General features: G+C 35.3%; 1 protein-coding gene across 5 annotated transcripts in view; it reads left to right on the plus strand.

The window, feature by feature from the left end:
* The first annotated feature begins 1,439 nt into the window (after positions 1–1,439).
* LOC148947120 (uncharacterized) overlaps positions 1,440–22,180 on the plus strand; it is a 188,646-nt gene continuing 167,905 nt past the window's right edge. Inside the window, exon 1 of one of the 5 annotated variants that reach the window (XR_016142422.1) lies at positions 1,440–2,207. Coding sequence is in view for 1 of the 5 variants with exons in the window: in XM_089096882.1 (XP_088953008.1) it covers positions 5,666–5,764 (99 nt within the window). In the remaining 4 variants the exon portion in view is untranslated. Of the gene's footprint in view, positions 2,304–5,626; positions 5,765–9,391; positions 9,438–22,180 lie in introns of those variants that run through there. The other 4 variants (XR_016142420.1, XR_016142421.1, XM_089096882.1 and 1 more) reach the window with 4 other exon arrangements.

Below are 22,180 nucleotides of genomic sequence, written 5' to 3' on the forward strand. Positions count from 1 at the left end.
AGAACGGATGGATTATGGTTATTGTCCATTTGGATGTGAATAGTGCTTTTGATTCAATGGTGCATCGTCAGATATTGAGTGGGGTTATGGAAGCCGGAATCAGAGGAAGGACATTAGCTGTTACTGAGAACTATTTAACAGGAAGAGAAGACACTGTTAGAGTTGGCTCTGTAGAGTCTAGTATTATATTAAGAAGAAGACGCGGGGTTCCACAGGGATCAGCACTTGGTCCTGATTATTATAATATTGCAGAATATGACATACCGATTGAGAATGGAGAGTCGAAAGGGATGATATTTGCTGACAATAATTCTTTTTGGGCAGTAGCAAGAACACTAGAAGAGACAATGGAGGTTGTAAAATCCACATTACAACAAATTCAACAATGGGCCAAGGGAATCGATTTGAAATTTTCCCCTCACAAATCTAAGATGATAGTGATTACTAGAAAGAAAATAACGAACTTACCCATTCTTTATCTCAATGGTAATCCTATTGAGTACGTGAAACAGACTAAGGTCCTTGGGTGTGTAATTACTGATAAACTGAGTTGGTACCCACATGTTGAAATGGTTCGTGCTGCATGTATGAAGAGATTGAATATTATGAAGGTGCTCACTTCATACTCATGGGGGATGAAGGCAGATATGTTATTCGAGTTCTATGTGAAGTATATTCGACCTAAAATTGAATATGCTTCAGTGATATATGGGTCTGGACCGCATTCAACATTAAAAAGACTGGATGTAATACAAAACTCTGCTGTACGAATTGCTTTTGGAGCAAGAAAAACAACACCAGTGATATTCTTACTATCTGAAAGTGGTCTACCGGAACTTGAGACTAGAAGGAAAATAAGTGTATTGAAGTATCTGCAAAGATTATGGATAGCTGATAAAACCAACCCTTTGAAGTCAAGAGTTATAAAACAAGGAAGAATCTTCACTGCAAACCCCAAAAATAAGAGGTTCCAGGCAAATATATTTGAACAATTTGATAGTATTACAAAACCTCAGGGAATTGAACTGAAGTTTACTGAGATGTTAAGAGTACCTCAAGTGGTATTATCACCTCCTTGGAAAGAGAAATCTGTAGTATGTGGTTTGGATTTTAAGCAGATTAATAACTTAGATTGGAATAACTGTTTCCGGATATGGAAGTTAGAAAAGTATCAAGGATACTTAGACATTTATACACATGGATCAAAAAATGAAGGGATGGTTGGTGCTGCATTTGTTGTCCCTAAAATGAATGTTTCAAAACAGTTTAAACTTCACAGTAAAGCATCAGTTTTCCAAGCAGAGGCAGTAGCTCTTGCAGAAGCACTTGAGTTTTCATTATCAGAAGTGCACGAGGAATATTTTGGTATATTGATATGTTCTGACTCTAAAGTGTGATTTCTGCCATTAAGTCATTCCAGGCAGATCGGTACAAATCAGGAGAAATAGCTGAATGTTATTCAAAGTTGTTAATGTTGATGGAATCGAGGAGAGTAGCATTGCAGTGGGTTCCATCACATGTGGGAATAATAGGAAATGAATTGGCAGATAGCAAAGCCAAACATGCAGCCACTGAAGGAATGATTCGTAATTGTTCCACCCCCATAGTGATCAGTCAATTGGAATGTGTGCGTAAAGCTGTATTACGTGAAAGCTTTGAGAATGTGAGAGATCAGACTGGCAATTTATTTGTTACAAGCAAGCTGCATGGGAAGTTCGAAAAGTCAATTTATAAAAACCTTAGCAGACACGAAGGACGCCTACTTTTCAGATTGAGGTCAGGTCACTGCGGCACGAATAACTACAGAGCTAGATTTTACGATGAAGACAGAAATTGCATGACTTGTTCGGAAGAAGAGTCTGTGGAACATTTAATATTGGATTGCGAGGAGTATCAGGAGCAAAGAGACAAGATATATGCTTTCTTCAGAGGGAGGCCTGACCCCATAAGTTTGCACTCCATTCTTGGAGGGCTGAATGACTTAGAACAAAACCTGAAAATAGTCAGAATTGTAATAGAATCCTTTAAGGAAATTGGTAAAGACTTTACGCTATAAAAACATTTAAGTTATGTGAAGTGATATATATAAAACAGTGATTTGGTTCCCAAGGTGTTCAACACAAAGGGGAACTCAAAACCCTTGATGATGATGATGATTATGGAAAAGTTTAGCATTCTTCTCTTGGAAGGAGAAGATTGGTATATAGGTAGTAGAATATGGTTTTGGGGAGGCAAAACCTATAATAATTGGTGCCAATAAAAAGGAAAGCAGGCTAAGCAAACAATTCTTCCTCCATGTGTATGTAATTATTTTAGTTAATATATTTTGATCACAATTCCACTATGCATTTCCCCCCACCTTACTGTGCTTATACCTGGTCTTCTTTGTTCCCATGTCTTCAATGTAGGCTAGGCTAGTGAATATGAAATTTAAAAAAGCCATGGTAGGTAGGTAGGTCTGGGAGGAAATTTCACTGTAAATAAACATATTTGAAAATAAATGTATTATTAACAAGGTTCAGTTAGAAGTCTTCTAGAATTCTATTTAGTCTGCTCCTCTGGTGTTAAAATATTATACCAGTATTAGAGTTATATTATTGTATTAAACTACATTATTTAAAAAATTAAGATAGGGCTCAGAAGTTTACATAGATGACAGGTCATCTATTTTACATTTAGGCTACTTTTGGTTCAAAAATGTCCCTTATTACCCAGATTTTAAGTAATACAAAGGCTTTTTTTTTTACCAAAGTTATGCTTAAACTTACATATTTTTTTATACTTTACAAATGAGAACTAAGGCCTAAATTATTCAACTAGGACCAAGGTTCAAGGTTCTTCCTTTGTGCCTTATTTAAGCAGTTAATATATTTCTGTATTTATTAATTCACTATATAACCCAAAAATATAGATTTCACTTTTATAACCCAGAGATAATAATAGTTTATAAAAGATGATATTTTTTGGAGAAGAGGTTAGTAATTGTTTTGGCTCCAAGTACACCTCTGAAAAGTTTCATTCAGCCAACTTGTAATTTCTAAGATTTCTATTGCCTAAGTCCCTCATCTTGAATTTTACCATGTTTAGTGCTATATTGGAGATCATTGGGGGGGGGGGTCAAAGTGGTAAATATTATGTTTTGAAAGTGTCAATTAGGGTACTGAATAGTACAAATGTTTTTTTTTTTTATTATAGTGCTTCTACTATAAATGCATTTTTTTGTTGCTTGAATCAAGTGATACTGGTTGTTATAAATTAGTTACAGAGTACTTCTTCAGAATTTTATGCTGACAAATAATAAGAGAAGTGTTGATTTAAGGGCTCAATCATATTCTACTAACCTAGAAAATGGAAAGAAAAATTCAAATTTGATATGAAATTGTTTTTTCAAAACCAGAGTAAACTAACTGACATTAAAGAAAAATAAACTTTTAATAATCTTAAGATAGGTGTAAACCTATGTTTTGTTTAATTTTATAATACCTATAAATGGGAAAGGAGTAGTGATTAGAGCTTTAAAACTTCTTGAAAGGACATAATTTGGGCCCTGTAAAGTTTAATTCTCTAAACACCTGTCTTTTCTAAGAAAATGAAAATCCACTCACCTAAAGTTTAGTTGTTGCTGATTTTTTTTCTGTTTCTTCAGATTAGCATTATGTTAAAGAAATGTAAATCAGTACAATCAACAAACTTTAATAAATAGCTAAGAGTTTTAGCCGGGTATTAAAGAGGGTTGTGATGGTAGTCCTAGTTCTTATTTCCTACCAACAGTTGGGAATAATACTGGGAGTATATTAGCCCTCATTAACTTATAAGTTATAATGGCATCACCTTTATTTCTCTTGTATACAAGTGTTGGGAGTTTCAGCTTTGAAGTTCCCACAAAGGAAAGTTCCCATATGCCAGAAATCACTTTGTTGTCTTCCAACAATTTTATGTCTTTTAAAATAAGGGGAGGCTAGAGACACTCTAACTTCAAGCTTGGGATGCACAAGTCCCTTATGCAGAAAACTTATGAGGAACAAATGGATACCTACTTAGTAGGCTACTTCCTCCTGAGCCATCTGGGGCACATAGGGCATTGACAAAGCCTTGGTAAACATCACATATTGGTACTGTGGCAAGTACATCCTCCTGCTGGGGTTGTAGTGATGTGTGAGCACTGTTTAGATCATGATCTCACAAGTGGAAAGTGTATGCTTAATCTGCCCCATGGTTCAACTAGTACCACCAGAAGACTTCTTAGCATGAGTGCTGAATTTTAATCCATTATCAATAGCTATTCCAAGATCTTGCTCAATATTTACAGCGGAAAGTAAGCAACCTGAGAAAATAAGACTGACATTCATTTTGCCAATGTGAATGACACAGCACTTAACAATACTAATTTAAGTTGCCAGAGATGGATTTGAACTCTTGTTTACTTCTTGTTTATTTAAGTTATACATAATATGTCTAGCTTTTCAAAAATTAGTGCCAAATTTCTGATAGTAATACAGAAAATGACAGAATAAATGACAAATAAAGGATAAGGGAAAGACAAAAGATTTGACCAAAGGTCACTAAAACATGGGTTGAGTAAAATGTGTCTTAGAGAACATTTATTGAAGCTGTGCTCATAAGAATACAGTAAGAATTTTGCTAATTTGAAGGGAAATGTTCCATTAAAGAATTGTTAAATTTGATATAAGCAGGGGAGGAAATAATTGTTTAGTTATAGCAGATATAGAGGTACAACATTGAAAGGTATATAAATCTTCTCTTTGTAATTGGCTTTCTGTTTGAATTTGACAAAAATTATGAAAAGTATTATGCAAGGAGTGATTACTATTCCTATATTCTAGTGTCCTGTTGTTTTACTTTTTATCTTATACCTGGTATGCCTGCTTTAGCATACAAACATTGGTACTTGGCATCTGATATTACAAGCATATTCACACTATACCAGCCCTTAAAATTATAATAGTCACTTTGATATCTTTTAGGAGGGTAGAAAGGGACATGGCAACTGTCTATAGCCCCAATAGTCATAGGAAATCCCAAAATTTTGTCAAATTCCTTTTCTTTTACCATTAATTGTTCAAAGCTGGTAGGCCATTTGATTAATTCTGACACAATAACTCTCAGTGCAGCATCTATAAAATCATGAAAGCACTTCCCAACAGTATTCCTTCCCAAGCCAAATAGTGAGCCTATTGTTTTATAATCACTGTTTGTTGCTAAAATATAAATGGCAACAGCAACTTTCTTGTCCACTCTAATTGCTGGCCTGAATTTTGTGTCATTTCTTTGTTTAGCATTTTCTACTTTATTCAAAATCCAATAAAAGCTCTCCCAGTTCATTCTGAAATAATTGTAGATCTCAGCATTGGTATATCTTTCACAAATATTATCCTGCCAATTGTGAGTTTGGGGCATAACCCAAATTCTTTTAGAATAAAGCTCCCTCCTTAGCCTTTGCAGCTCCATGAGCCGTAAATTTACATTGGCTGTCCTCCTTCTAGACCTTTATAAATTAATGAAGATTGAGTTTGTTATCATAGATAGACTTTGCAACAAGATCATTAATTCTAAATTTGATTGAACAAGACGCATCTGAAGCATATCCATATAATCCTTTATGTTTTTCTACTCCCACGAATCTGTTGTTTAAATATTTGGCTGAATGACCGCAAATGGAGATCACAATGATTGCAGATTCAGCATTCTGGCAGATTTGCAGAGTCTGCCAAATGGAGATGCTCTTTTAGCATTATCAGTTAAAGTAAGCATAGTAGTAATATTAGTAGCATGTACATGGAGCCATTGGCTAGTTTGAAGTCCCCCACCCACAGCTTATCCTGAAAGGTCTAAATTATTAATGGAAGCCCTTCTTGAGATATTTCTGTGTAACCCGTTTGAGAATGTGCATAATCATAGTCAGTATGATTTAGTTCAATATCTGCTGAAATATTCCTTTGCAGCTTCACCTTAATTCCCTTAGCTATGGTATTAGCAGTTGTAGAATTAGTAGCAGTATGCACATAGAACCTTTTATTTTCTTCAACACACCAAACTGTCCCTAGGATATTGCTGATGTGCCCTTTGGCAACCTGTATACAGATAGCATGATGTGATCCAGTTCACCTTCCACCCTCAATATTCCCTGAAAATTCCACCTTTACTCTGTTCATTACCATTAGGTACAGCTGTAATGGTAGTCCCAGTAATAGTATTAGTGGTAGTATTATTAGTAATAGCACTAGTTGTAGTAGCAGCAGTAGTATTAACATAGTATTAATATTTTTATCTTAATACTTATAGCTTACAAGTGGTTGCAATAGACGTAGCAGTTAAACTAGTAGTAGTTGTTGTCTTAGTAGCAGTAATAGTAAATACAATTAAAACAGTAATAGTGTTAGCAGTAGCATGCACAGGGCCAGATTTAAAGATTTAATGCTTAAGAACTAAACATTTTTGTGGCTCTTTTTGTGCAAGATTGAGCACTCTTGGAAAGCTCCAACTTAATACACAAATCCTTTTTTGAGATACGTCATTTTGAAAATCTGCATGCACATAGTGTCTTTTGATGTATATCAGCAATCTGTATGTTATTGCAAGTTACCAATTGTTAAAATTTAAGGTTTTTATAGAAGGGATGGTTGTAGAAACTTTGAAGGAGGCTCATTCAATTGGAAATTGAAAGCTAGTTCAATTTTGGAGAATCAAAGGTAATCGCTGGACAATCAGCCTTTTCCTATTAACCAACACCCCCCCCCCCCCCAATACATCCAATCAAAATAAAAATAAACATTTTGTTTAAAATAGTCTGAAGATCAATGAATATGTCCTTTGAGCATCCAAAAATGTGTCTTTTTCAACCAAATTATGTCCATCTTTTGTCTAATATGTCCATCTTGAAATCTCAGAAACTAGTTTTCTATGAATTGTAAACCTCTTTCAAAATGGTCAGCTAACATTGAATATTCATTTAGTTCATCCATTAAAAATGAACAAGTCTGAAAGCAAAAAAGTCATAAAAAACATGTAAACAGTAAAAAAATAATTTTTGGAGCTTAAGGCTCATCTTCTTACAAGAGTTCCACTTGACAGGTCAGACTGAGGGTCAGCATTTTCACTTCTTTTGGTAGCTTTTTGTCAGTCAGAGTATTGACTGCACATTTCATAAGGTACAATCCAGGAGTCAAGGGACATTGCAGAGTACTAGGTAAGCTGGGTTGCCCTTTAATTAGGGGGATGACATCCCCAAAGGCAAAATTACTGGACCTTGGAACAATGCTGAACAAACTAGATATCTACAAATTCTGATTGGATGCTGGTTTTTGGAACTGATAGGAGTGGGGGGGAGGTTGCACTCAAATCACTTTTTGACTCTTATAAATGCAATAAACTTCAATCAAATGGGCCCCATCTGAAGTTTATACAACTACCCTTTCCATAAAACCTTATATGCCCCTGGGGCTTTATTTACAACCCTTGTTCCAGGGCTACTATGGGTTGTGTAAATGCTGAGGGCATACTTATATGTTCTTTGGACCATTTTTAACAAATTATCTATTTCAAAATTTCTGTTGGATGCATCTAGGGAAAAGAATACATGTGAGGAGAGGGGTTGTTTCACTCCTCTTCATCAAGGGTTTAGGGGGAGGCTTACTCCACGGGGGGGTTGGTCCTTGTGTTTCAAGAATTGTTCTTAAGAAAATTGGACAAAGGGTCAAACATTAGTGTAGAGAGGGGGTATATTTAGGAAAAAGTAGCCCTGTCATATATGGAATAATTTCTGTTCATTTTAAGTCTTAATGCTACTCCTTAATTTTGGTAGAAAAAAAATTTTGTATTTATTTCTAATAGTTTCCCAGGAATTCCCCCCCCCCTCTGTGGAAAATTTTCCCACAAAAAATTCCGCTATATAAAGTTGATCCCATTTAAAATTCTTCTGTTTAGAAATTTCCCCTGGACAATTCCATCCATGCTGCAAATCCTTCCCAGAAAATTTTTTGCTTACAATTCTGCCTGAAAAATACTCTTTACCATACTTTTATTTTAAGAGAGACTTCTATTCATTTAGTTTCTGATCCTTTTTAAGGTCATTTGGGAATATTCCTGTTTAGGAAATATCCCCCCCTGGAAAGTTGACTCCCCAGAAATTTTCCATTGAGAATTTCTCCTGGTGATAATTCCCCATTTCAATTTCTCCCATAGAAATTCCCCCCCCCCCTTTAAGTTCCCTTCCCCCTGTGAGTTCCCTCTGAATGTCTTTACATGTACAATAGGAACAACAATGAGAAAAAAGACAAATAACAAACATTCCGTATACAAATTCTGGTAAATTGTCCCTGTGTAAAATTTTCCCTGACAAGTTCCCCCCCCCCCCCAGAAACTCCCATCCCAATGGGAAGTTCTCCCCAGAAGATCTCCTTCCTCCCTTGGAAAATGTCAGTATAATTCCCTATAAAAAACACTATAAGTTAACAATGGGCAAATTTCATAACTTGCAGTCCTTCTTCTGGTGGTTCTGAGGGGTCATGTCATCTCCAATGATATATCTATTGCACTTTTCAACAATACTGAACAAAATGGCTATCTCAAAATTTTGATCAGACAACTTTCATGAAAAAAGGGTGTGGTATGGGGGCTAGTTGTCCTCCAATTTCTTTGTCACTTATAAAAGACACTAGATCTTTTAATTTTTGTTTGAACAAGCCCTCTTGTGAAATTCTAGTACCCTTGGAATATGATCACCCCTGGAAAAAGCAACAGCAACAATTAAACACAAATCCGTAATGCTTCTTCTGGCAAACACTAAAATTTCATTTTGGTAGATAGGAGCTGAATCAGATTGCTGTACTGCTTAGGAGCTGAAATTCATAATGCTTCTTCTGGCAAACACTATTGACTATTTTCCCTGACTACTGAAAGCCAGAAGTGATTGTTGACTAAAAAAGGGCCTACTTGCGTATTATCTTGACTGTAGTTTAAAAGCAAGGATAAATAAAATTTTTTGAATATTAAATACTAGAGAATTGTAAATAATTTCAAGCGAATTTGAAAATAGTGTTCTGACGAAATAGAACGCAACTCTTAAAAGTTATAACGTTTGTAAAAAAAAATAACGTCTGTAAAAAATTAGTAGAAATAAATATTTGAGTAAATTTAGTGCTAGACAAGTAGTTTTAATGCTGATTTGGTGAAAAATCAAATTTCTTTTAATAGAAATATGTATACAGCAGGGAAATATTCTATTTTATGTGATAAATTTGCTACATATGTTCCTTTTATGTCCCAAATTTCTAAAATCTGTCTCTTTTATATGTCCAGTTGATAACCCTGATAGTAAATAACAGACTTTAAAAATTAAATGTTGACAGCATCAACTCAGGAAGCAGTTTCATGGGTGCCAAAGCTAAAAACAATAATCCTGGCTAATCTCTTTTTTTGTAAGTTGAATATGCATTCTTTCATTTTGGAAGAGTTTAGTATTCTTTTCTTGGAAGGAAAAGATTGGCATATAGGTAGTAGAATAGTATTTTGGGGTATGGGCAAAGCCTATAATAATTAGGGCCAATAAGAAGGAAAGACAAGTAGTTTTAATGCTGACTTGGTGAAAAATCAAAAAAAATTTTACAAAAATATGTATACAGTAGGGAAATATTCTATTTTATGTGATAAATTTGCTACATATGTTCCTTTTATGTCCCAAATTTCTAAAATATGTCCCTTTTTTGCCCTTATGTCATTATGTCCTGGCACACAGGAATATGTCCTTTGGACGTAAAATAAGTCCAGTTCAAAACCCTGATAGTAAATAACAGACTTTAAAAATTAAATGTTGACAGCATCAACTCAGGAAGCGGTATCATGGGTGCCAGATCAAAAACAATAATCCTGGCTAATCTCTTTTTTTTGCAAGTTGAATGCATTCTTTCATTTTGGAAGAGTTTAGTATTCTTTTCTTGGAAGGAAAAGATTGGCATATAGGTAGTAGAATAGGATTTTGGGGTATGGGCAAAGCCTATAATAATTAGGGCCAATAAGAAGGAAAGACAAGTAGTTTTAATGCTGACTTGGTGAAAAATCAAATTTCTTTTTCAGAAATATGTATACAACAGGGAAATATTCTATTTTATGTGATAAATTTGCTACACATGTTCCTTTTGTGTCCCAAATTTCCAAAATCTGTCTCTTTTTTTGCCCTATTATGTCATTGTGTCCTGGCACACAGGAATATGTCCTTTGGATGTAAAATAAGTCCAGTTCAAAACCCTGATGTAAATAACAGACTTTAAAAATTAAATGTTGACAGCATCAACTCAGGAAGTGGTTTCATGGGTGTCAAAGCAAAAACAACAATCATGGCTAATCTCTTTTTTTGTAAGTTGAATATGCATTCTTTCATTTTGGAAGAGTTTAGTATTCTTTTCTTGGAAGGAAAAGATTGGTATATAGGTAGTAGAATAGGGTTTTGGGGTATAGACAAAGCCTATGATTATTGGGGTCAATAAGAAGGAAAGTAGGCTAAGCAAACAATTCTTCCTCCATGTTTATATGTGAAAGTTCCCATATGCCAGAAATCACTTTGTTGTCTTCCAACACTTTTATGTCTTTTAAAATAAGGGGAGGCTAGAGACATTCTAACTTCAAGCTTAGGGTGCACAAGTCCCTTATGCAGAAAACTTATGAGGAACAAATGGATACCTACTACTACTACTAACAACTCACCACAGCACCAAGCCGCCTGAGGACAACACAGCTGCACACGCTCCTCCTCCACCCCAATCTATTCAAAGCCTCCCTTTCTACACCCACCCACGAAGTTCCCATTTCCTTTAAATCTTTCTTTATGACGTCCTCCCATCCCAGACAGGGACGACCTGCTTTCCGTTTAGCCCTAGATAGTTGGCCGAAAAGAACAATCTTCGGCAATCTGTCATCCTTCATCCGCACAACGTGCCCTAACCACCTCAACCTTTCTTTCAATATAGCCCTAGAGAGCGGTATTGAACCACATTTTTCATATAGCCTATTGTTTGAAATATGGTCAGTCAGCCAGGTACCCAGAACAATCCTTAAGCAATTTCTCTGGAAAACATCTAGCAAATCTTCATCCGCTTTTCGGAGTGTCCAAGCTTCAGAGCCATATTTGACCACTGTCAGCACTGTAGCTTCTAATATTCTCTTCTTCTTCTAATTCACAGCAGGTGGGCTATTCAGTTGGTACTATTTAGCCCTCTTCTTTTTGCTTCACTCTGTGGGCTACAGAGCTACTGTCTTGGTTGTCTCTTATTTATTAGATATTCTCAGATATCTTTCAGTAGATCTTTTGACTCAAGGAGTTCAAATATAAGATGATAGATATCGATTTCTGTGCTCTGTGTGGAGGTATAGTTGGCTAAGCTCTTGGCTGATAGTGAGATTTTGTGGTGTTTGAAGTATTTTAACAGTTTACAAAGCAAGGTATGTTGTGCAGACGTCAGCATATTACATTCAAATAGGCAATGGTCAATTGTTTCACTATTCATATTACAATGCCTGCAAAGAGGGGACAGGGGAATTGAACCACTTGAATTAGAAAGCTTATATGAGAATGCAAGGAAATTTAGTCCATTTGTTCCAGAACGAATTCTATGATAGATTTTAGAAAGATACTTATTGGGAGAGGGGGAGATCATATGATTAATCTTATTAAAAATAATATCTGATAGCCTACATCGGAAAATATCTCTAATTGGGATTGGTCTCCCACTTGGCTGGTCAATATTTATAGCATTTTTAGCTATTTCATCAACCTGATGACTACCACTTATACCAAGTGGCTAGGAATATACTGAAAATAAGTTTTTATACCACTTGAAGCAAGATTATCAATAATACTGAGACAATGATAAGTGTCAATGTTCAACTTATATTGTGGAGCTGAGGCCAGCAACTTAAGGCTCGATAAAGAATTGGAATAGATGATAATATTATTCGAATGTGCAATCAAAGGTTGGTTTTGCTTAAGGTGTTCTAATGCCATGATTATGGCATTTAACTCAGCAGACATTATAGATAAATTATTAAATAATCTTTCACCCATTGCAATTTTCAGGTGAGGAATGAAAACACCAATTGCAACCTCCTCATTCATTTTCGACCCATCAACAAGTATTTGGAAGTGATTTTTATAGGTAATTGTATTAAGTTCTGCAAATTTTTTCTGGACAAAAGAAATGGGGGTTAAATCTTTATTCCATTTTGAAAATTCATTATTTATTATGGGAGATGACCAATTCCATGGAGGGGATTGGGGGAAAGTAGGTGCAATAGAATTTGCTGGTACAGGGAACTTCTTTTGAATATTGGCATACTCATCTACAATACCTCTATACATGGCTGGATTTCTTAACCAATTATGTAATGAGTGTGAGCTATTTGATTCAATTTTTGTAAGATGTTTTGTCAAAAGAAAGCTATATCTCTCCCTTTTTGTTGCTAATCCACTCTCCATAAGCAGAAATTTGGTGCTTATGGGTTTCCTAAGACCAAATATGAGACGTATTATATAATTTTATGTTGTTTCAATTTTTGCATCTGGGTGTTTGCACATGCGCCATAGACAATGAGCCCATAGTCAATATGGGGTCTTATATGTGATTTATAAAACCGGAGTAAGGTTTTCTCCTTACAGCCCCAGGGTGTGGAAAGAAGTCTTTTTAGTATATTTGCTTTTTGCTTTTCTAGCATTTTTTTTATTGTGTTTGAAATGTGGAGGTTGAAATTAAGTTTTTGGTCAAGCATGAGACCTAGGTAATTAATATGATTATCTTCTGGAATAGTTGTTTTATTTAGAGTTAGTTTTGCATTAACATGGTTTCGCTTCCGGTGAAATTGGATTATTTTTGACTTGGTGGGTGCAATGGGTAAATCTGAATGTTGAGAGAATTTTTCGAACTGGAAAAGTGACTTTTGCAGATTTGACTGTGCTATCTGAAAGGTGTTGCCAGATGACCATAGCACCAGATCATCAGCACAATGTAGATTCGTGTGGGTTAGGTTCATGTCCCAGAGATATAGGGCAAATAGGAGGCTACTGAGGACTGCTCCCTGAGGTAGGCCTTTGGTTATTGTCTTTTGGAGTGAAGAGGCTGAACCAACACAAACGATGAAACTTCGCACTTCTATAAACGATTTAATAAAGGATACTAGCTTAGGGGTACTCCAAGGTTTGCAAGTTTATTTAAAAGGATTTGGTGGTTCACATTATCATATGCCCCTTCAAAATCTAGGAAAGCTGCCACTAGGACATTATTTTTTGAGAAAGATTCATTTATTGCATTTGTTAGCAAAATGGAAGCATCTGTTAAGGAGTGGTGTTTTCTTAATCAAGTTTGAGTGTTTGGGATCATATTTTTTTTTTCAACAAACCAGAGGAGTCTTTGATAGATCATTTTCTCCATTATTTTCACCATCACAGGTGTAATCATTATGGGCCTATAAGACTCGAGGTTATATTTTGGTTTATTTTTCTTTAGGATTGGTATGAGGGAAGAACAATTCCATATATTGGGGAACCTAGAAGATGCCCAAGCATGATAATAACAATTTAGCAGTTCTTGTTTGTAAGAAGCTGTGAGATTTTTTATCCATGTAGGGTGTATATTGTCATAACTGCTGCTAGTTTTGGTCCTAATATGATGTATTGCATTATTCAATTCCTGGATAGAAAATAGATTGGTTATGTACTCGGATCCTGGGCGTGGTTGGTAACTTGGGTTCATAGGAATTGTGGACAGTTTGCTTTGATTATTTTGATGTTAGCTTATTAACAAAAAGAGTTGTAAATAGATTAGTTTCACCATTATCATTGTCATAATGGGTATTATTATGTATAAGCTCATACAGGAGTGGGCTGGGGGAAATCTTTTTCCCACAGATGTGGCTAATGACTTTATGTATAATTGGCTCATGAGTTTCTCTGGAGAAATTATTTGCAAAATTATTCCAGTATTTATATTTAGCATCTAATATTGTCCTTTTTAGATTAGATTCTGGTAGTAATTTTTATAAGTGTGTAATAGGTGATGGTTTTTTAATGAATTCTGTCCTAGCTGCCTTTTTTATCCTCCATTTATTTAGGCACTCATTTGTCCACCATGCTTTAGGAATTTGTTTAGGGAATGTTTTCTTAGGTGTTGCCTTGAGGATAGCATGATTAGCTGTATTTATTAGTAAAGATGTCAAGGCTTCAGCATGTGTGTCAACTGTTGTGTTACAAATGCATGAACTTTGGGTGAAACTTGTAATTTCATCATTTAGCTTATTTTGGAACATAGACCAATTTGCTTTAGTGTTCATATATTTGGAGGTATGAGATAAAGTTTCAGCAGGTTCATTTAGGGAGCAAACTATAGCAAAGTGGTCAGTACATAGACTATAAATTTTATTTATGTAAATTTTGTTCAAAAAATTTGATGACACAATTTGTAGGTCAATTGTGGAGAATCTGCCACTTTTGGGGTTGAAATATGTGTTCAGGTTTGGAGGGGTAGCAACAGCTAATTCATTATTATTTGAAGTCATATTCTCAATGAATTTACCACCTTTATTTGCTGGTTTATTCCCCCACAAAAGGCTGTGGGCACTGAAATCACCACAAATAATGATATTTTTTAACATATTAGAATTATTTATATAATTAAAGAAATCCTTGGCATCTGTAGTTTGGCCATTAGGGTTATAAAAGATTATTATGTAGGTTTTTAAATTATTCAGCAAAACACTGATACCAATTACATGAACATCATTTGCAAAATCTGGAAAATTGATGCCACAAAATTTTATATTATTATTAACTAATAAAGCTACCCCACCTCCTTCTCTCTCTGAAGATCTATCCTTTCTCAGGATAGTATATCCCGGAGACTTAATTTGTTGATTTTGGGTTAAATGAGTTTCCTGGAGGCAAGTAATATTAATGGAATTATTATTCATAAATGATATTAGTTCATTTAGCCCGTTTTCTGTGAGTGATCTTACATTCCATTGGAGTATTGATATATATTGTGTTGTTGATTTATTCTTCATTTGACTGTGTATCAATGTTCAGCTTTGTTAAAAGTAAAGCAAGATATTTTTTGCTTGAATGAGCATATCATCAGGGATGTAGATTTTTGCCAATTCTGCAATCATTTTTGTTTTCTGTATTTGATATATGTTCATGGCCTGAACTGCATTACAGTTTAGAATGAATAAGCATATATTTGGGGATTGCATTTTCGGTTGTGCATCCTGTTTCTTAGTTAAGGGATTGATTCCTGGTAGTGTTACTTGTTTGTTTCCTCTTGGGAGGGGGGCCAGGCTGACCTCGTCTCACTGGACAAGGAGGCTTGTTGGCTTGGTGATTCCTTCTGATAGGGATTTGAGCTAGGGGGCTTAGAAGCTGGTGTTATATCTGGGGTGCTAGATGCATTGGGGGCATTTGACTTGGGGGTTTTGGTTGGTTTCATTACAGGCTTTATTTGGTATTGTTGGGCAGCATTTGCTTCCATTGCTGCAAAGGGGTATGGGATGGCCTTCTCTGTTGATATTTGGAGTGTTAGAGCTCTTTTTTTGTATGCAGGGCATAATGATTTATTTGTAGATTCATGTGGGCCTTTGCAATTGATGCATGTAGGCTGAGTGTTGTTGCAAGTTGTCAACTCTTTAGGATGGAAAGCTTTACAATTACTACACTCTTGGAGAATTTCATTGCATTTGTTTGTTGTGTGTCCCAGTTTGAAACACTTCTGACACTGGATAGGCTTAGGTTTGTATTCCTTGTGTGGTTTGATTTGCCCAAATAGGAATAATTTTTCTGGGATATCAATTTTATCCTTCAGTGTGAATAAGAAGGATCTACTAGTTTTTAGGCCATTAGAGTTAGGTTTTCCAAGTTGGGTAACACCCTCAACTGGGATTATGTTTCCAGCCCTATCTGAGAGGCCTTCTTTTAACTCCTGAGTAGATATCTCTGGGGGAACATTATAAACTACTATTTTTTTTGGTGATTGTTTTGGGTTCCAATTAGATGCAATAGTAGGGGTATTCAGAAGGGATTTAAGGTTAATTATTGTATCTGCTGATTTCTGATCTTCTACAGCTATTAGCAGAGATCCATCACAGTTAATGTTAAGAGAGAACATTGATTTTAGCAGTTTAAAAATTGCAACTCTTATTGCAGTGATCATTTTTATTTCAAAGGGGGTAGTGGGAGTAATTTTAAGGTAAATTCCTAAGTTTTTGGAGGGAGGATCTTGGGCAAGGAGAGGGGAAATGCTTTTAATTGGGGAGATTTTTTTCCTTTTTTTAGAACTTCTAGAGAGGACCTCTTGAAACCCATTATCATCATTTATGGTTACATTAGCCCCTACACTTATCATTGTCCTATTCTCCGAATTGGAGCTATCATAAGAACTTTGAGATATCGTGCTTGACTAGCCAGGATGGGTATCTTTCACTATGAAACTCTCACTGGAATTTGTTTTGTGATCTGGGGGGACTTTTTTTTTTGAGGACTTCTAAACATTGCCTATTGGAGAAAGCTTTAAACACAAAATATAAATAAAACAACAAGGGAGAATAGAAAGATATCAAACCATCTGCACTATACTATTGGAAGGATAAACACCACAGTATAGCCCTGAGGATGACTTGAGCAGGATTGGTTTGGTACAACTGCTGATTAGAAGCAATAATTATCACAAGAAAATATGTTTCGATTTTCTTATAAGGTTGCTGTTGCTATGGCCTACTACACTCGACCCTTAATTCTTCCTGTTTTTAAATGTCCCGATAACGTCTGATCTTGGTTGATCTTGGATATTCTCATCTTGGTTTGCAGACTTATCTTCCTATTCTTCCAGACTTTTTTTAACTGTGAAAAAACACCCTGAGCCTTGGTTATTCTATTTTTAACATCTTCACTGCTCCCACCATATTTACTAATAAATCTACCAAGGTAAGTGAAGCTGCCCACCTGATCAATATTTTCATTACCCAACGTCACCTTTTCATCTTCACTTATTCCTAGCCTTAGTGACTTAGTCTATCTAACATTAATTTTCAAACCAATTCTAGCACCCTGAATTCGCAAAACCTCTAAAACTTCATTCATTTTGCTCACACTTTCATCTAGGATGCTTAAAACATCACCATAATCCAAGTCCAGAGACTTCCCCCCCCCCATTTGATTCCGTGGTCTCCCATTGCCTTTCCTGTGCTCCTTAAAACAAAGTCCATCAAAATAATCCATATAAAGGGGGATAGAACACAAACCTGCTTAACTCCTGATTTAATACAAAACCAGCTGACTAACCTCATTTCCTATCTTAACCGCAGCAGTGTTATTCTCGTACATAGCACCAATCACTTTAATGTATTTGTCTGGTATACCATACAAGGATAAAACCTTTACTAAAGCTCTTCTATCAACAGAATTGAACGCTTGCTCATAATGTATAAAACTGAGGACCAAAGGTGTTTGAAAACTCAGGCACTTCCCAATTATTAGCCTAGGAGTGAAAATTTGGTCGACACATGCTCTACCTTTTCTAAAACCGCACTGCTCCTCTCTTATAACTTTGTCTACAGCATCTCTCATTTTTAAAAGTATCATATTACTAAGTAATTTGCTACCTACTGAGACCAGGCTGATCCCACGACAATTACCACACTGACTCTTATCCTCATTCTTATAGAGCGGCTTAATTAAGGTTTTCCTAAAATCGTTTGGTGCTTCCCCTTTTTCAAAAATCATATTCATAATCTTCAATAACTTATTTCTAACCTCAGAGCCACCATATTTAAGAAAATCATTTATCAGCATATCAGCACCTGGAACCTTATTATTTTTTAATCTTTTTAGTACTGTCGCTAATTCCTACTCACAAAACAAATCTTCCTTCACATCCAAGGTATCACAAACTTTTTCATTTTCCTCTATATTTTTTCCTGCAACTCTATCTCGGTTAAGCAAGTTCTCAAAATGTTCGGCCCATCTCGCTTTAGTTTTTTTCCTTATCGTTAATTGCGACCCCATTCCTATCTTTAACTGGGCCAAGTCTGGATTGACTACTCCTTGTCAAATTGTTAACATGTCTGTACAGAATTTTACTATTATATCGTCTAGTTGTATCTTCCAGATCCTCGGCAATTTTATCCATAGCCTCCACTTCACAACTCATTAGTTCATATTTTAATCCTTTCTCCGCTTTCCTTACATTCCTTTTGTTTTCATATGATCTATCACTCAGATAATTCTTGTACAAGTCCTTTCTCCTTTCTATTAAACATAAAGCTTTTTAATAATATTCTTAGCTGCAGTTCTAGCTTTCTTCCCTAATACACCTTCAGCAACTTCACAAATTATTTTTCTAAAATTATTCCAACCATCTTCCCCATTATCAAATTTTAAACTCTGAAGATTGATATTTAACTCTTCCTGGAAAGTTTCTTTAAAATTCTCATCTTGGAGTCTACCAAAATCATAACTTCCCGGGAGGTTGTTACCCTTCTGAAATTTCAGCTTTAAATTAACCCTAGACTCTACTAGATGGTGATCTACTTTTAACTTTAGCCTAATAAAGGGACTCCTATATACCTTATTTTCTTGTATTGATCCTGCCAATCTTCGGTTTACTATAATATAATCAATAAGGTTTGCTGTTTTACCATCACGTGAATACCATGTTAACTTATGAGCCATTTTATGACCAAACACCGTATTGGTTATAACTAGATTGTTACACCTACAAAATTGAAAAAGTCTGTATCGATTACTATTTTCTTTTCCTATACCAAATTTACCTAGGCTTGGATACCATCTATCCTAATTTCTACCAACCTGGGCGTTAAAATATCCCATTAATACCATCATATTACAAACTTGGACCTTGTCTATTTGCTCCTGTAACTGTAAGTAAAATTCATCTGAGTCACTAGTGTCTCCGTCAGTCGGTTCTACAGGGGCATATACTACTATGACTGATACCCTGAACTTTTTAGTCATATAATGAGCAATTAGTATTCTCTTATTAATACCTTCCCAACCTAAACAAGACTTAGGAGCTTCCTTATTCATCATGAACCCTACTCCCTGCCTATACACCCCATCCTTCCTGCCTGAGTAAATAAATTCCACATCACCTAAGTTCATGCTTCCTACCCCTGGGATATCAGTTTCTGAAACTCCTAATAAATCCAGTTCTAATCGTCTGAATTCGTCAGTCAAAATGTCGATACGATAGTCATTTTTTAATGTCGAAACATTCCAAGTTCCAATTTTCATGTTCTTTAAATCATTGAAATTATTTTCGCCTCAGGAAAAGCAATGATCCCGGCTACCAGTGGAGAACGGGGATCGCACATCTTCTGAATTCTAAACTGAAGCGCTTATGCCGGCTTAAAACCGGACAGCAAAAAGTCCCTGGGACCTCCATGAATGGGGGCTTTGTGCAATCCTGGCCCATCTTGATTACAACATTGTTTTCAGCACTTGGCGATGCTCTTCTATCAACAAGAGTCGAAATCCTGCACAGACAGTCTCAAGCCTATTACCTCCGACTCATTATATATTCATGCCTACAAATATTATGCCACTACGGGGAGGCAACCCATAATAGATAAATTAGCTGAGGAATTAGCCTACTTAGTAGGCTAATTCCTCATGAGCCATCTGGGGCACATAGGGCATTGACAAAGCCTCGGAAATAAATAGCTAAGAGTTTTAGCCAGGTATTAAAGAGGGTTGTGATGGTAGTCCTAGTTCTTATTTCCTACCAACAGTTGGGAATAATACTGGGAGTATATTAGCCCTCATTAACTTATAAGTTATAATGGCATCACCTTTATATCTCCTGTATACAAGTGTTGGAAGTTTCAGCTTTGAAGTTCCCACAAAGGAAAGTTCCCATATGCCAGAAATCACTTTGTTGTCTCCTAACACTTTTATGTCTTTTAAAATAAGGGGAGGCTAGAGACATTCTAACTTCAAGCTTAGGATCCACAAGCCCCTTATGCAAAAAACTTATGAGGAACAAATGGAAACTTACTTAGTAGGCTACCTCCTCCTTAGCCATCTTAGGCGCAAAATCTAAGTATCAGAGCAAATAAATCCATAATCATCATCATTTGTCAGATGCACTTGATAAAATTGAGAAAATCAAAGTATTAGAGTGAATAAATTCGTTATCAATGTCTTTTGACAGATACGTTTTAATAACATTGACAAAATCTAAGTATCAGAGTGAATAAAATCTTTAATAATATTTTTCTTATCACCATCAGTTGTCGGATACATTAGATAACATTGACAAAAATATGTGTTAGAATGAATAAATTCTTTATCAATATCATTTGTCGGATAAGTCGGATAAAATTGACAAAATCTAAGTATCAGAGTGATTAAATTCTACATCAACATCCTTTGTCGGAAAAATAGAATAACATTGACAAAATCTAAGTGTCAGAGTGAATAAATTCATTATCAAAATTTAAGTATCAGTGATTAAATTTTATATCAACATCCTTTTCTCAGATACATAGGATAAAATTGACAAAATATAAGTGTCAGAGTGAATGCATTATTTTTTTTTATCAGGTAGGGTTTCTAATTCTGAAATAAAAAGAGTAACTGAATTTGCATGCAAAGTGAAACAAAACTCAGCAAATTTAAACGATAATGATTCTTGGCAAAAGGATAAATCAATTTAATCTATAACATATATAATTCTAATATATTATGTCCCAACCCTAGACTAAAAGAGAATCAGACTCAATCCAAAATTATGGAAAATTCATTGTATCACAAGATTACAACAGGTGTAGACTAATCTTTATACAATTTCCTAAGCCTTAAAATAAGCTACAGAAGGAGTAAAGACCTTAAGAACAGCTTCCAGAGGGATGACATTGTAAAATATACCTCTTTCATAACAGGACAATTCCTCTTGTCAAATTGAGATTCTTGGACATCTCCAGACATTTGGAAAAAGTTACAGAATAGCAAAAGAAGAACTAAATTTAAACTTGGAATTCAACTGTCAAATTGACCCTCTTTCTTTTGGTACTTAAATTCAACTGAATAAAATGAGTACATTTAAATAAAATTGTTTGTCCCAAGAGCTTCTTGTGAAATTAAATAAAAAAAACAAGTTTTTTAAACTGAAAGTAAGGAGCGACATTAAAACTTAAAACGAACAGAAATTATTCTGTATATGAAAGAGACTGTCCCCTCCTCAACGCCTTGCTCTTTACGCTAAAGTTTGACTCTGTCTCGCAACTTTATTTTTTAAAACAATAAAAAACTAGCGTAAAGAGCGAGGCGTTGAGGAGGGGACAGTCTCTTTCATATACAGAATAATTTCTGTTCGTCTTAAGTTTTAATGTCGTTCCTTACTTTCAGTTAAAAAAACTTGTTTTTTTTATTTAATTTTTGAACGTTTTTGAATTAATTCAGGTTTTGATTTTGGCTCATCGTACATGAACAATTAAAACAAAATTTGCGTATTAATTTTATTTTTATTTGGTTAAATGGCTTTCTCGAAACTTGTTTGATTTTATTTACGAACGTTTTTATTAGTAATATATATACGTAACTTACGAATCAACTTAAGTAACGAACTTCTATATTCATAAATTTTTAACACGTATATTAGGGGGTTCGCCTCCTTGTCAATACCCTGCTCTTTAAGCTAAGGTTCGAGTTTTTTTTCAAGTTCTTTAAAAATGACCCCTTAATCACAATCAGTTGAAATCAGTTGAAAAACTTTTTTTTTTATTTAATTTCTGATCTTTTTCTTTAACAATGCTGGGAAATCCGGCGCCCCCTTCATAGCAATGTCCCTTCCCCCATGAAAACTTCCTTCATGGAAAGATCCTCCCATATAACCCCCGACCCACCGCTCCCCCCACCTACCAAAAAAAATCCCATCTGAAAACGTCTGTATACTTCCCAATAACCAATACTATATGTTAACATTGAGTAAAGTTGATAACTTTCAGCCCTCCCCCCGGGGACTTTGGGGGATTAAGTCATCCTAAAAGACATTTTTATCATATTTTCGAGCATGTTGAACAAAATGGCTATCTCAAAATTTTGATCGGGTGACTTTGGGAAAAAAATGAGCGTGGGAGGGGGCCGAGTTTCCCTCCATTTTTTGGTGAC

Source organism: Artemia sp. Qi Xiang Cuo, chromosome 11, assembly GCF_049724085.1.
Source record: "Artemia sp. Qi Xiang Cuo chromosome 11, ASM4972408v1, whole genome shotgun sequence".
Classification (NCBI taxonomy): Eukaryota; Metazoa; Arthropoda; class Branchiopoda; order Anostraca; family Artemiidae; genus Artemia; species Artemia sp. Qi Xiang Cuo.